Below are 16,492 nucleotides of genomic sequence, written 5' to 3'. Positions count from 1 at the left end.
TGTAAAATCAGGTCAGCTAGATTAGCCTGATCTGACATTATACAAGACAACACCAGTGGCTGTGCGAACAAGACACAAGCCACTCGATGCTAAGTGTACACAAGACTGGCTCCCCAGTGAATCTGTGTCTCAATAAGATCAACTAATGCTCTTTTATAATTTAAAGCCAGTCAGTAACCTCAGAAACATCACATCATCCAACTTGCTGAGGCTGTACAGCAACCTTACTGAGCACTCAGGTAAATTTTATCTCAGTAAAATAACTTTGCTGCCACTTGGTAATAAAAGTACTTTCTGATGACCACTAACTCTTGGTTAGCATACTACAGCTCCACGCACCTACTTCACAGGAAATGCAGGATGCTTTTTGTTTTACTGTAACACGCAAAAACAAGTCCGTAAATTACCGCATAAAAGGAATTTCTTTCCTTTTATCATCTTACCCAGTTTAGTGGCGCCCTCTGGTGGGTACTCAGGAAACTGACCCTCGGAAGGGACGCTGACCGTTCTCCTCAGGCATCGCCCTTTGGTAGAATCTGTCTGCTGTTCCTGTCCTCCCTCCACAGGAATCTAGTTAACCAAAATAAAAAGTCATGAAGCTTAATAGTGAATTCGCCATAACTACCTTCTGACTGAATTATGTCTTTAGTTAATGAAGACAGGAGTTTGTAATTATCAGAGAAAAGAAGGAGAAATGTAGAAATAAAGTACACACAATAGTAAACTATTACCAATCCCTTTTCAGGAAGCATTTCTTTAATAAGAAAACTAAAAAATCAGGAAAGGTGAGCATGTAAACGAGCTTACATGACGACATACAAATCATATCCAGGTGTGTATCTGCATTGGGAACTTGGACAATACACCCCACACAAATAAAAGATTCTTTTACACCAGAAACTGGTTTACAAACTCCAATTCTGTCCAATGCTCAACAAAGTAAATGGAAAAAAAGTCGGCCAGAAAAATTTAGCTCCAAAATTCTCTTAAAAGAAGGCTTTATTAGATAAAACTAGTAAAATCTCCCAAGTTTTATTTAATCTTAGAATAAGCACTTAAAAGATAGTTAATAAAACATATTTTCAGTGAAAACTTACATAGATACTTATATGAAATGGCATATTTTCCTTCTAAAAGTGAGCCTAGTTTTTGAAATCCTAAGAAATATTTTTTCTGGCATAATTTCAGAAACATACCAAGTATTGTTTATACATGTGGAATGAGAACTGCAAATGGTACAAAACGTCTCTGATATCAATAACTATTTTAAAACTTACTCACATTATCATTGTAGAGTAAGGTTTGGCTCAAAGTTCTTTTTTTTGTGTGTGGTAATGCTAAAAGACCAAATCATTTTAGTTTGGGCATAGAGGGGAAAGACTTTTCACAGTAAGATTTGTTAGTAACCTTTATCAGAATTAAGAATAGTACTGGTAACATCTTAGTTTGGTAAAATGCCAGTAATTAATAGTAGCTTCTAACTTCTCATGGCTGTAATATTCAAATTTCAACAAATTATGACATGTGTGACATTATGAGGGAGCATTATTATTATCCCCTTTTACAGACAAGGAGTGATTTATTTCTCTAAAAGATTACATGGACACACACATAAACTGATCCCGCAAAACTAGGATAGATAACAGGCTTAAGTGTGTATGTCATCTACCTTGTCTCAGTAATTCAACGCCTATGGCTGGGGTCATGGGGATGATAGCAAGGAAGGCTCTCTCTTGTTACTGAATCTGAAGAGCAAAGCCCTAATGTCTTAATAAGGACTGAATAGTTTCATACTCTTCATAGGACTAAAATCCCCGTTTCCTCATTACCAAAGCTGTGGTTACTGCTTGCACATTGAGAAACTAAATGGCATAATTAAGAAAGGTAATATTCTAAAAAACAAGGAGAGACCAAATAACAGCATCAATAAAGACATGAACCCTTCCAAAAGTACTCTGAAATATAAAACTTTACAAACAGCAATATAAGTCATCCATCCTGTTTAGGATGCAAATTATATTATCTCTACCTAAATAATTAGAAGAGTAGCATTGAGAGGTTAAAGAACTCCCTTCTAATAAAAAGGGCAAAAAATATATCTTCTACCTGCCTTAAAAAAAGTAAAGAATGGGGGTGAACTTGTAAAAAAAAACTGTGGATCTTTGGACAGAGGAACCTAGATAAACACAACTATTTTCATAATAGTTCTAAAAATGGCTATTATCTGAAAATAATGAAGGCCTAAAGCCATACAGACAAGTGGTAGTTGTAGTTTGTTTTTGATATTTTAAGATAAAAAATATGATTTTAAAATATGATCTTTTCTGTGGAAATTTATAATGGTTATATCCAGGAAAAAGTAAGAAATGACTACTATTATCATATACTTTGCCTTTATCATATCTATGGGGAGGATAAATAAAATACATCAAACTTCTTATTTGGGCCTAAAATTCACTTACCATTTTTTTCTCTAAGTTTTAATATAAACACTTCATTTCCAAATGTTGAAACTTAAAATATGATCAAAGTTTTTTTCAAAGTATTTGCTCTTAAAACTTAGGGCATTTTGCCTCTGACATGGGATATATGCAAATGTTGGCTTTTTATTCTAAACCTGCATTTCTTAAGAATATTTTACTTTCACAACACTGATTGCTTACCTAAAATATTTTTAAAAGTTTGATCAACTCCTTGAAAATTAGATAACATATTTTAAGTATCTTCAAATGAACTAAGCTGAAAGTTCACAATCTTAGTGTTTGGCTGAAGAGAATCAGTTTTAGAGAGACATTTTTAGAAAAGCAATTTTGTTCATTTCTGATTGTCTTAATGTAGTTTGCTGATTCAATTTACTTGTTTATACTGAATTACTCTTTTAAAATTGTGTATCTTTCAGGTTATCTAACATGACAGGAATTGTTTTTAACCTCTTTTGCATTGAACTGTGCTTTTGAATATTTCCCCCTCAGGAGAAAAAAAAAAAAATCACACACTGATTCATTCCATTTTGGCGGAGGACAGCAGAGCACAACAGGAAGTAAATGGCTTCTCAGGCATTTGGATATGTTCCTAGCAAAGTGAAATAGATCTCTGACTTAAGTCTTCTCTGTTAGTCCCAAGCCGTCCACGACAATGAAAGCGCAGCATGGCACAAACACACCAAGTTACCTAGAAAACATTATATTATATATACATTTCTATAATTTCTGCAAAATTTTCTTTCATTTATTTAGAATTATATAGAAATTAATTTTAATTTCAATCCGAGCACATAAAGATTAAGTAGTCAAGGACAAGGAAGCCAAGGTTATTCTAATAGCAAAAGAGCTCCTCTCACTTAATTCTTCTCCTAAAGAATGCTTAAATGATGCTCAAATCTACTGTATCCCTAAAAGATTTTTTAATCCTTTTCAAGAAAGAAAATCCCTCAACTTTCCAGCTCTTAAAGCAAATGTGGTCTTGGACCAGCAGCACCTGTGAACTTTTTACAAATGCACATTCTCAGGTCCCACCCCAGACCTGCTGAATAAGAAATTGCAGGTGAAGCCCAGAAAACCACATTTTAACATGCCTCCAGCTGATTTTGATACTTGCTAGGGTTGAGAACTGCCTCAAGATGTTGTTTTCTCTCCTTCCAGACTAAGCACTTTAAAGCATCATTTGTAACAGAGGTTCTCAACCTTGGCTGCAAATTACAATAATCCAGCAGAGCTTTGTAAAATACCAATGCCTAGGCCAATCCTGGACATTCTGAGTTCAGTGGCTACAGTGCAGCCTGGGCATTGGGATTTTTAAAAATGTCCTAGGTCACTCTAATGTGCAGACAAAGTTGACAACCACTGATCAATACTCAGTACCCTCCAGCTCTAAATTATTCATTTATTAATCCCTTACCACCAGTACTAAATGTGGAGGCTTAAAGAAATTACTTTAAGCTTTACTAAACCCCCATTTCTGCATTTCTGAGGTGGGATCTTTCTGGTATGTCAAGCTGGATGCCTGGGGTGGTTAAGGTTTAAAAAGGTCTCTCACTGGCAGAGTCAGGCCTTTATCACTGCTCAGTTCGATCACTAGTATTCTCTCTTTTGTTCTCAATAATTCAGATGCTCTCTGGAAAGCCTGGGGAGTCTTGCCATATGTGTATGCTATCTGGCCCTTGCCCAAAGACTTGCCAGTGTCCTGCCCAGTGGATTGCAGCCCCTTCACCTGCAGAATTCTGTTCTCTGTCTCCTCAGCTTGGTCAGACTACTGAGCCCTGCCTGGATACCAGATGGAGCTCCACAGTCAGGAAACAGTATGCAACAGACAGCCAGGCCAATGGTGACCACCATGTCTTTGACTGCCTATTGTCCAATGCTTGAAGATAACTAAGATATACATATGTGTACATATTTTGGCCCATTTTTATGTTGCTTGCAATGGGATGGCTAGTCTTCTACAAGTTACTCCATCACAGCTGGTGCCAAAAGCTTTTTCTTATCTCTTATCCAAACTATTAACATGGTCTCTTCACTGGTGATGTTCTGCCCCTTAAGTCTACCTTTTACATAGTTATCAAAGTATTTCCCAAATGCAAATATGATAATGCCATTCAGAGGCTTAAAGCCCTCCAGTTGTTCTCCTTTGCTTCTAGCAGGGTTTTCAAAGGAGTGACGGTATGTCTGTGTGTGGAAGTATGTGCTAGGGGGAGGTATCTCTGTTCCAACCAGAGCATAATTTTGAGTTTATCTGCTGTACAGGGCCTCTACACAAGCTTTTCTATAAAGAAAGGGTTCTTCTGCTAAAAAAGTGTTTTAAAACTACTATCTTATAGAGTAACTACAAACTCTCTAACATAGTATACCAGGTTTTCCACAATCTGGCCACTGTTTGACTATTCAGCTTCAGATTTTACATTCTAGGAACACCAAACTGCTTTCATTTCCCTTATAAATTCCCTATTTTGTAGTTCAGTGCCTTCGCTTAATTTGTTTTCATGCCTGAATATTTTTCCTCACTTTCTTTTTCTAGTTTATACCTGCCAGGGAAGCTCATATACATCCTAAGGCTTAGGACAGGGTTCACCTCTTCCCAGAAGCTTCCCCTTCTACGGATTCCCTAAGGGAAGGGATTAAAGCATACCTCTCTAAGGTTATTCCAAAAGCAGATCTTTCTCTGTCACTACACTGATTACACTGAATTGTAATTATTCATTTGTGCAACTAATTCTATGAAAGTTAACAGCTTGTATCATACCAGTCAATCCCCAAACCTTAAAATAGCTCCAACCTCCAAATAAATGAATGAATATTTGATAGGAAGAGATGGGGGCCATTTTAGGAAAAGAAAAAAAAAAACCATCAGCCAAGAAGTTGGTAAGTGTATGAATTTTTTGTTTTGTTTTGTTTTGTTTTGTAACAGGAATTGGTCAATTTAACTGGAGCCTCTAAGGTGAGAGAAGTGGGGTAGAACACCAGAATATTCTGTGACCACGTTGGGAAGGCTGTAATGCCAGGTCATGCATAATTCAGGGAGCACTGGGAAACCATTCAAGTTTTTAAATCAAAGGAACGGTAGTCTCTTAATTGGTCTGTTTCCCTCCTATCTTTCCCTCTTCCAATACATCCCACAGATTAATATTCATAACACATACTTTGATCAAATCTCTTCCTTTCTTATGCTTCCCTGGGTAATTGTCCATTGCCAACACCATCTTAATGACATAGGCTACAGTACTTTAGAATAAATGGATTTCTTTCTTTTATTCTACCCAGCTTGCTTGTGCTACTTATCTAATGTCCTTTCAACATTATTTCTCATTTCCACAATGACATTGGGTGTAGGGGGAGAAAGGAAAGAACTGTGTCTTATTCTCTGTAACTCCTAACACACTGAATGTATATATGGGGAGACATTATGTATCTGCTAAGTAACTTAAGAGCGGTTCTGAATAAAAAAGGCCAAGGGTAGTTTACCCTAGGATAAATAATAGTTAATTTTTAGCTGTTTGCACAAAGCCTGACTGCTAATTTCATCAATGTATCTGAGTGTAGGTGCTGCTTTCCAAAATCAAGAAAAACGTTAAAAAATATTTAAAAATTGCATTATTACTACCTTGCTGCATATACACTAGCATTCAGCTTTAAAATTCCCAAATATAGAAAGTAGAGTCTGAGTGAAGAAAAATAGAGCCACATTTACCCTTCCTAATGGCTTGTTATTGCCAAAAGAAAGACACTCACAAATTCATCTTTCTTTAGTATTTTTATACCAGTTGCACCCTGGAGGGGTTCATGATTGTCTGCTCTACCATTTCCCTCAACTCCTTAATCTCCAGTTTACTTGGTCTTATCTCCTGCAAGCAAAATGGAATTCAAATGGTCTCCTATGCCTTCTTTGAACCGGGATGGTGCCAGGCCAGCTGGGGCCTTTCCTGGCATCCGGGCAGGGAAGTGTATTTCATAACACATAAGCAATGTCTATTTGGCACAATGTGCATGAAGCAATTCACTGAACCAATGAGTCATTTCTCAAGGTGATACTCCTGGCAGACTTTCCTTTCAGCATTCTGCCCAGATCTACCCTCTGCTACATTCCCAAATTGGTAATTGCTGTATTTAACACTCTTCCCATGTATATCCCCCAAGCAGACTTTTTCCCATGTCTGACAGGAAACATGCAGAGTTAAGAGACAGCATTAAAAGATCCCACACAATGCATACATGACTGATACTAGACTAATATAATCCTCCCACATTCCCGCAATGCCTGCCTTAAGGATTCGGCTTTAATCCTTACAGAAACCTTTTAACCGATCTTTTTAATGCAGCAGTAAACACCCCCATGATTAGTTGATTAAGGTTTAAAACATTCTTTTTAGATAATTTTAGCAGGAAATTCCTTAAATTCCTTGTTTCAATGAATCCTAAACTGTTCAATGGAAAATTCCAGTGGTAAATGTTAAACTCCCCAAGCTAGTGTGGGTGAGAGGTAGAAGAGCAACAGTATAATCTGGTCCTCTCACCAAACTGGATTTCTAATCTTTTCTTGTAGTGAAATTAACAGAACAGTAAATTTATCATTCAAGTAGCAGGTATGGCAGTGGCTCAATATTTCCTATGTTAGAGACTTAATTCAGTTTTTCCAGCTTAGTTATGGTCAAACATTCCTGACTCAGCACTGTATTTTGTAAACTGTTTTGTGAACTAATTGTCCCTTTATCATCCCTTACTGGTCTAATGCAGTAATCTAACTCATCTATTTCCCTCCAACCCCTTTCACTCAATTTTCCACATGATCAACAGACTTACTTTTTCTAAGAAGCAAACAGGATTATGACATTGCCTTGTTAAATACCTTTCCAAGTCCAAATCATCTTCAGAATAAAGTCCAAATTCCTTAGTGTGACCTTGAAGGCACTTAAGCATTTGGTTCTTGCCAGCTGTCACCTTTCCTCTTATAAACTATATTCCAAGAATTCTGAACATTTTGCAGTTTGCCAAAGAGATAGAATGTTTCTTGAGTTTGTAGTGATATGTATATGGAATATCCCTCTCTTTTTCCCTCCAGGTGAGTTTCTGTTTGTCCCTAAAGACAGAGTCCAATCATAAATTTCTCTGTAAAAACCTTTTTATGGCATTCTCCCCTTCATACCATAACCTACCCCAAGGAATATCTTAGTTAATCTTTCCCTGTGGTTATACTATAATCTTAAAAAAATAATAATTTATTGAGGTAAAATTCATATAACATAAAATCAACCATTTTAAAGTGAAGAATTTGTGACATTTAGTACATTCACAATGTGTGCAACCACCATCTTTATCTGGTTCCAAATCATTGTAGCTTTAAATTTACCTCAGTGTGTTCCAAACAACAACAAAACTGAATATCTGTAACCACAATACTGCACATAAAATATGTGCTCAATAAACGGAATCACAAATTCAACAATGGAAAAGCATTTATGGGTTTTTTTTCTCTTACTACCAGTTTTAGAGAAAACATTACATGTCATGTCTGGAAAGATTTATCACACAAAAATAAAGGATAGAAAAGAAAGTTAATCTCCTCTCAAATTTACATAAAGAAAATGGATGTTTAGGAATCAAAGTTTATAATTTGGCTTTCTCAAAATTCATTCAACAAATATTTATTGAGAATTTACTTATGTCTTAGGAACTGTTTTAAGCACTAGGGATACGGAATTGAACAAAACAGAAGAAACACTGCCCTAAACCTTATATTCCAGTAGGGGAAGAGAGACAACAAACATAATACATAAATTATATGGCATTTTAGAAGGTGGCGAGTGCTATGGGGTGGGGGGTGTATGTGTGTGCAGAATTAGAGCCAGCTAATTAGATCAGAAGTTCTGGGTGGACAACGTAGAGGAGTTGCAATTTTAAATAGGTTAGTCAGGGCAGGCCTGGCTGAGTTGGTAATAGGTAAGCAAAGAGTTGAAGGAACTGAGAGAGTGACTCATGCAAACATGTAAGGGGAAAAGCCAAGGCAACCTTCCTGGAGGCAGGAACATGCCTGACGTACTCAACAGCAATGAAGCCAGAATGTCTACAACATAATGAGCAGGGAGAATTCTGGGCTTTTGGAAGGATAGAGGTGTTGCTAATGGAGTTGGGGGTGAACAGGTTTAGGAGGGAAGGTTAGGGGCTCAGCAGGGCACAAGTTGGAGATGATTATTACATATCCAAGTAGAGATGTGTAATGGACACATGGCTATATGAGTCTAGACAAGAGAGATGTGTACGCTGTGTAAAATTAGGAATCTTTGGCTTTAGAGGGTATTTAAAGCCTTAAGATTGGATGAGATTCCTAAGGAAGTGAGGCCCAAGGACTGAACTCTATGGCATTTTCCTGTTAGGATTTGGAGAGAAGATGAGAGATCTGTAAGATGATTCAAGGAACTTCCAGAGAGGCAAGAGGAACACGAAGACAGCACAGTGCCATGGAAGCCAAGTGAAGAAAGTAGATCTAGAAGGAATGAGCAAGCAGCTGCATTAAATGCCATTGACAGACTATGAAAATTGAGAGCTGGGAATTTATCACTGAATTTAGCAATGTGGAGGTCACCAGAAGCTTAACAAGATCAATTTGGGCAGAGTGGCATAGGTTAGAGTCTTACTGGAGTAGGTTTAAGAGAGAATGAGGAGAGTGAAATTAGGGACAATGTTAGAAGTTTCAAGAATTTTTGCTGTGAAGGGAAGCAGAGAAAGAGGTGATAACTGGAGGGGGAAGTGAGGTTAATCAGGTTTATTTTTTTGTCTTAGGATGGGAGAAACAACAGCATGCTAATGGAAATGATTGAGTTGAGAGCAAAAAATTAAAAATGTAAAGAAGGCAGGAAAGAACTGCTAGTGGTACATTCTTAAATAGTCAAGAAGTAACAGAATGTGTACACATGGAGGGGTGGATTGTGGACAGTTCAACCACAGTTAAACAAGACAAACTGGGGGATAAGGAAATAGTTACTGGTGGATGGGTGGACATGGTAATGGAGAACTTGAATTCTCTCTGTGAAGAAACAAAATAATCAGCTGTAAGTGAGGTAAGAGAGAAGGGATCAGAACAGAGGTGTGAAAGAAAATCACCTTAAAAATCACTTTAGATTGTGCTACTATAAGGGTGATCCAAGATCCTGTGTTGTTCTGCAAATTGTTATTGGTTTGCAATAAACAATTTACCAGTACAGATATTGAGAAGATGGTTGCCTGGTGTGATCAGTGGATTTGTTCATTATACAGCATACTTCCCATGAACATGTATGATTTTTGTAATTTTATTCCTTCTTTTCCTGTTATGATTATTCTGTGGACATTTAATTATAATTTCATTTTTATTAAATTTAATAAAAATTTGGGCTTGTATTTTTGTCTTTTTAAAATTCCATTTTTCTTAACAATTCATTTTATTGTATTTTATTTTTCATGATAAGGTGAGGAACTAGACTGAGAAGCACTAGTCCAGGAGAGTTGGACTGAAATGGACTGGGAATATGTTTTGTGGTTGCTAAGCAGCTTTAGGGGCTCCCTTGATATTTGCAGGCATTAGTTTAAAGACTGGCAGCATGGTGGAATGATTTTCTCCAGACACATCATGCTGCAAGGAAGCAGGGCAGGATAGATGAGGAGCAGGAATTAACAGGGCTCTCACATCTCCAAGTGAGTATGATGATGCAAGAGAAGGACAAAGAAATAACATGCAAGGGAGCAACTAGAATGACTGACCATGGAGGAAAGAGAGGACATCAGAGATACAAGGAACAGAAAAGGTGATAGGATCAATAGACCAGAGGTCCCAAAAGGACTGAAGAGATAGAGTTATAAAGATAGGAGGTGATGATCAGAAATCAAGATGTACACAAACTGAGAATATGAAGACGTTGTAGCAATGAGGCAGGGCAGAGAAGATTCTTAGAGGAGAGGAATCCAAGGGACCGAGAGCCAATGAGTTGAAATAATTGTCTTGGTGGATTTTGGTATCATCACAAAATAAGGCCGGAGCAGTACTGAAGATAATGATAATGAGCCAGGAGCTCAAATCAACACAAAAATTTGGGGGAATGACTGGGGGCTGGACGATGACTATGACACAAGGTTTATAATTGGGCTTTTTAGGGAAAATGAGGAAGAATGAGAGGAAGCAGCCATGAAAGGAAATGGATACCTTGTACATACAGGAAACATGGTGTGAGGTCTGTGGAAGAAAAAGAGCCATCATCTGACAGGACTTCATAGAAGAGAATGTCCTCAGGGAAGATACAGGTTCTCATGAAACCAAGACTTTAAGGGATTCCTTCAGAAAAGAGATGGAATAAGCCACTGATTTTGATGATGATGGGCCATAAGTTGAAGAAGGCCTAATGTAAGGCTTTCAAGAGGTGTGAAAGATGAGGGGAAGGCAAGGGCAGGAAAGGGGACTTAGAGAGCCATGTGGACAGTTTGGAAGATGAGGGGCTCCCCAGGTGTCAGGGCACACATGACGACTGACATAAAAAGGGATAAAGTATACAAGATATTGTTTTAGAAAACTGTTAACCATGGACAGTCATTTTATGAGAAAAAAGGGAGCCCAGGCCTAGATTATGCAACTGATCAGTAATATTCAATCGATGGATTATATCTTGGTTCTAGATAAGGCATGCTTCTTGACCTTATGCTACTTATTCGTAGGCTATTTAATCTATTACACTACTAAATTGAATAAAATTAGGTAAGGGTAAAAAGATGGTAAATGACCTGTTCATATTAATTCTTATTAATTGCTCTGACAAGAGACTATGGGCAGAGCAGTTTGGTTAAAATGAGCATTTTGAATTATCTGTTTATTCAAAGTGGGTAATTAGAAATCTTCTATATTTATATTCACTCTACCAATTTGTAATATGTATCTACTTGACATAGATTGTTCCATAAAAGGCTGACCCTTATTAAATTATTTTAATAAAGTTAAATTTAATAATATTAAAATACTGGAAAAGGGTCATGGGTAGGGAGATGGTAACAAAAGTAAAGAACATTTTTCAATGACTAGAGAAAAATAATAAATAAGCAAGTTCTTCACAGAGGACATATTAGCTGGGCCTTGCAAGTAAGAGCTGCTATTAAAATAAAAGAAGAAAGTGAAACTGCTTCACTGTTATTACTTTGCTTTAACTATACAGATTGTCTCCAACTCAGGAACACTTAACAGTTTTTCAAATTCATAATGGTGCAAAAGTGATACTCATTCAATAGAAAGCCTACTTTGGATTTTGGATTTTGATCCTTTCCCGGGTTAGTGATAGGTGGCAGCATGTCTCTCCTGTGACGTCCAGCAGTGGCAGTGAGCCGCGACTCTCAGTCGGCCATGAGAGCATGAGGGTAAATGACCGATCCACTGACATACATTCTGCTTTTCACTTTCAGTATAGTATTCAGTCAACTACATGAGAGAGTCAACACTTTATTATAAAACAGGCTTTGTGCCAGATGAGTTTGCCCAACTGTAGGCTAGTGTAGAGTTCTGAGCACGTTTCAGGTAGGCTAAGCTGAGCTATGATGTTTGGTAGGCCACAGGCTATAAAAGCATTTTTAAATTCTGATGGCTTCAACTTACAATGGCTTTATTGGGATGTAAATCCCATTGTAAGTTGAGGAAGACTTGTATTTAAAAATGCTTAGTAAGAGAAGGGATGGAAAAGAAAAGGGGCAGAGAAGGAGGGGAGAGAGAAGAACAAAGGGAGGTGGGTCCACATATGAGAACTGGGAAATGAACTTCCTGGTCATTGCTTCCTCTGAACTCACTTCTCAGGAGGGATGACTTACTAAATTGATAGTCCACTGACAGCTTTCTAGTCATTTATATATATTTTTGGAAATTAATCTTTCTCTTTCACAGAATTAGATCTTTTATTCTCCTTCTCTCCTGTTACTCCTCTTCTCTGTCAAGCATAGTTGCTCATTTTTTTATGTTGTGGAGTTTGGGAGTAGGATGGTTTTATGGTCCTACCAAATTGGAATACCAACTATCTGATAAATCACCAATAGGCAAATGAATTATTTGGATGTGGAAAGATTTGTACACTGTAAAGGTTTGAGAGGTAAATCAGTGATAGTATATGACATGTTCAAGAGGTTTTTAATTTAGGGCAAAAAGTTTACCTAGAACTAAACATCTATGCTAATTACATTCTGTCTGCTTCTCCAGGTCTACTCTGCCCTTCTCTCCTCTGCTGTTCGATGTTCTCCTTTGTCTTTCAGGAAGCAAACCGCTAAAGAACACACCAAGAGCAACCTTTTTCCTCTGGCTTAAAGTTAGGTTTGGCCAGTGGTAACACTGGCAAGAAATCAGAACGCAGGAGGAGAGCTGGAGTGTTTATTTTCCCTTGCTTCCTCCCTGCTGGCCACTTCTGTTTTAGTGAAGGCTGAGTTCTTTTGAGAATAGCCACAGCAACTGTCATGCAGCCTGCTCCTGCAACTACTGTTCTCTGGTTCCAGAAATACTGCTCCTGTTCCTTAACCTAAAGGTCTACAGTGATAACTGCTTTCTGCTGGTGCTAGTTTGTGGGTGCTTCAGCACCCTTTGCTGGGTCCCTTATGCTCCCATGCCTCGGTATACAGTCCCTTCATTAAACCTCCTTCAATTAATGCACTGACTGTGCCTTTGTTACTTCTTAGGAGCTAGATATAATTTCCAAGAGACCCTCCAGGTCATTTCTGGGGCCAGGTTATACAATCTAATCTGTTCTCATTCTACATTACTCAACTCAGTATCTCTTTCACTGTTTCTTAGTGAAAATCCAGCTCTATCCTTTTGAACTTGTTCCTCACAGCAATCATATATCATTATGCCATTAGCAGCTCTTTAGAGTTATTTATAGTTTATCATTCATAAACTAGCCTCCACTTTCATAAATGCAATTTATCAAAATGCAAATAAACTTGATTACTTCAGGAATTTTATCAGAAAAGGGAAGTAGCTTTTCTTTGTAATACCCATCTTACCTCCTTCTCCTTGTTGAGCAACACCAACTGGCTGTCTGTGAGGATGCAGTACTTCCGCTCCCATGTTGTTGTATCAGTGTAGGGTGACTGGCCACAAGACAGACGATGGGTAGGTGGCCCTTTCACATCTGTGTGACAAATATGAAAAACAAAAATGATAAGTCATCATCATGCTCAGTCAACCAGCATTAGGATTCTTCAAAATCAAATTTAATAAAGAAATCTAAACATGAATCTAAGTGGTAAGTTGAAAACTTCCTCTTAAGAAAAGCTATTATATACAGAAAAATGGACCCTACAGTCTGCAGAAAAGAGGAAGAACTGTAGCACAAGCTTGGCAGAGTAATCATCGCTGTATATACCATTAAAACAATGGGAGGTTGCTTTGGAGGGAAACAAGTATTATTTAGAATAAAGACATGGGGGTGACTCAGAGACCAGAGCAAAAGATAAGAGCCTCTAGCCTTTGGGAGGAAGATGAAGTTGCATGTACCTATTAACAGTACTGTTGACACAGATCTGAAAGAGTGAAGTTACTGGCCTCCTATGCTTTTTAAGTGGCTTTATTCCTAGTCACTCATACCAACTAGGAATGTTTAAACTATGGCATCATGTTACCACTAGAGGCCAGTAAGATCTTAAAAACACAAAGCAATTTCCTCAAGGAAAGATACAAACATTACCATTATGTCTCTTACAGGTCAAAGTGCACAACATCAAAGCTAAACATCTCAACTCTTCTCAAATGTCTCATTTCCCTATAAAATATCAAGTGGTTACTATTTGTTACTTTAAGATTTTTTTATGTGAATTGTTCATTCATTTGGGCTATTGTAAAAGTTGGGACACATCTGCACTGTAAGTATACATTAAATAAGGCTTTTATGACAGTTCAATATATATATATATATCAAAAGTTCTTTAGCCACAAAGGAATAAGTCCTCTCAGAACTATACTGCAGGGACCATTTCAAATGCATTGTTTTTTACTATTAGTTATTATGCTGAGGAGCACTGCAAACTGAAGAAATCAGAAAACACCCATGGTGGCAGGAGAGTCACAAATCATAAATATTTTATCTACTTTATCTATTAGATGAGTGTTTTCATTACTATTACTTTCTACAGACTGTGGTGGGAATTTTTTAATTTATTTTTTTATTAAGGTATCATTGATATACATTCTTACAAAGGTCTCACATGAAAAATATTGTGGTTTCTACAGTCACCCATATTATCAAGTGCCCCCCACACCCTATGCAGTCACTGTTCATCAGCATAGTAAGATGCTATAGAGTCACTACTTGTCTTCTCTATGCTATACTGCCTTCCCTGTGACCCCACACATACACACCATGTGTGCCAATCATAATACCCCTCAATTCCCTTCTCCCTCCCTTCCCACCCACCTTCACCCCCCCCTTTGTTAACCGCTAGTCCCTTCTTGGAGACAGACTTGTAGTGTTTTTATCACAGGATGATAGGTATTCCTGGTACTAACTTCAAAGAAATACAAATGACTTCCTAGATGTTTTATACTACAATTACCAGACTATATAGTACACTTATATGCATAACGATAGACAGAATTCAGGAGAAATAAGCAAGTCAGTAATTAGGGCAGTTAGACATGTATCTCTCTTCTCACATCCACATATACGTCCAGTATTATCTTCAGGGCTCCTTCTGCCTTTGCTCTCTAAACATGTATCTAAACTTGTTGCTCTGTATGTTTTGGGGAGCTTATCAGCTATCCTCCAAAATAATTCAAAGTCCAAGAACCAACGATGTTACTAGAGCTTTGCTGAACATATTAGTAATTCTGAGAGTTCACTGGTTTTCCTTTTCTTCCTTTTTTTTTTATACTTCTATCTCCTCACACTATACACAATACATCCCACATCTACTGCTTCTCCATTCTACATAACTCTCTTCTCCTCCCTCCAACTCTCCTGTTTTCTAAGCATCTTAAACTATTTTAAAGTTTTCTTTATACTTAAAATTCTCCTCAAATGATCACAAGTAGTTTTAAAGGAACTGACTCTTAATTCTTTCTGCCACACATAGGATATTCTTGCTTATACTTAAGAGCCATGTCAAAACTGATTTTCTTCACATGATTTGGACAAACAAGTAGGTTAGATTTTTACCACAATGTAGGCCTATTTTTAGAGTCAAATACCAAGACCACTTAAACCAAGTGGGACATACCTACTTTATGTGGAAATGTGGTAGTTTTGTGGCCTAGACAAGTTTTCATTCAAATGACTAATCTTCTTATGTAAGTTAGCCATGGGTGACCTAAACTGCCCACTGTAATTTGAACAGTAATCTTATGATCTATATTTAAACAAGAAAATACTGATAGACTCTGTCCATAAAAATTAGAATGTAGAATCTCTACTTATATAGCATGACCCAGGCTTCCTGACAAAATATAAATCTGTTTCTACACTGAATTTAAGAAAACCTTAAATTTTAAAGACTCACATGTTCTCTTTCTCCAATCTGAGCTTTGTTCCTAGTTTTGTGATATTCTGACACAAGACAATGTCTCCTAAAGCATTTTGAGACCCCAGACGACTCCTCTCCAGTGCCAAAGGTAGAATAAAGTAGGGAGCAATACTTCTATATTTAAATATTTTCTCTTTGTCTGAAGTATGAGATTGATAAGCCATGTTATAAATTTTACACGTTTCCCATTTTTTTCTACTATCTAATGCCTACTTTTTAATCATTTTATAAGAATGCATAACAAAGAGGAAAACAAGAAAGAAGCTAGAATAAGTGACTTGTGTGTGGGGTGAGGCGGGGGGTTTGGTGGGGAGAGGGTGTCTTTTTGGTGCTTCTGTATTAAATAACAATATAAAATAAGATTTTTAAATAACCTCTATAGATTTAACTTATTCATTCTGTGATGTCCTCATTTCCATGGCTAAAAGAAGTTTTACTAGTACACTTGTAAGGACTGTGTACCTGTAAATGAACAGGACAGGCTCAGATTATTA

General features: G+C 37.2%; 1 protein-coding gene across 7 annotated transcripts in view; it reads right to left on the bottom strand.

The window, feature by feature from the left end:
- RASAL2 (RAS protein activator like 2) overlaps positions 1-16,492 on the bottom strand; it is a 386,187-nt gene that overhangs the window by 201,308 nt on the left and 168,387 nt on the right. For all 7 annotated transcript variants that reach the window (XM_036916767.2, XM_036916768.2, XM_036916772.2 and 4 more), the window contains exons 2-3: positions 13,485-13,612; positions 444-570 (exon numbers count right to left, since the gene is read on the bottom strand). In XM_036916767.2, the coding sequence (XP_036772662.2) occupies positions 444-570; positions 13,485-13,612 (255 nt within the window). The remainder of the gene's footprint in view (positions 1-443; positions 571-13,484; positions 13,613-16,492) is intronic.

Source organism: Manis pentadactyla, chromosome 9 (assembly GCF_030020395.1).
Source record: "Manis pentadactyla isolate mManPen7 chromosome 9, mManPen7.hap1, whole genome shotgun sequence".
Taxonomy (NCBI): domain Eukaryota; kingdom Metazoa; phylum Chordata; class Mammalia; order Pholidota; family Manidae; genus Manis; species Manis pentadactyla.
This window is presented reverse-complemented; position numbering and strand designations above follow the sequence as displayed.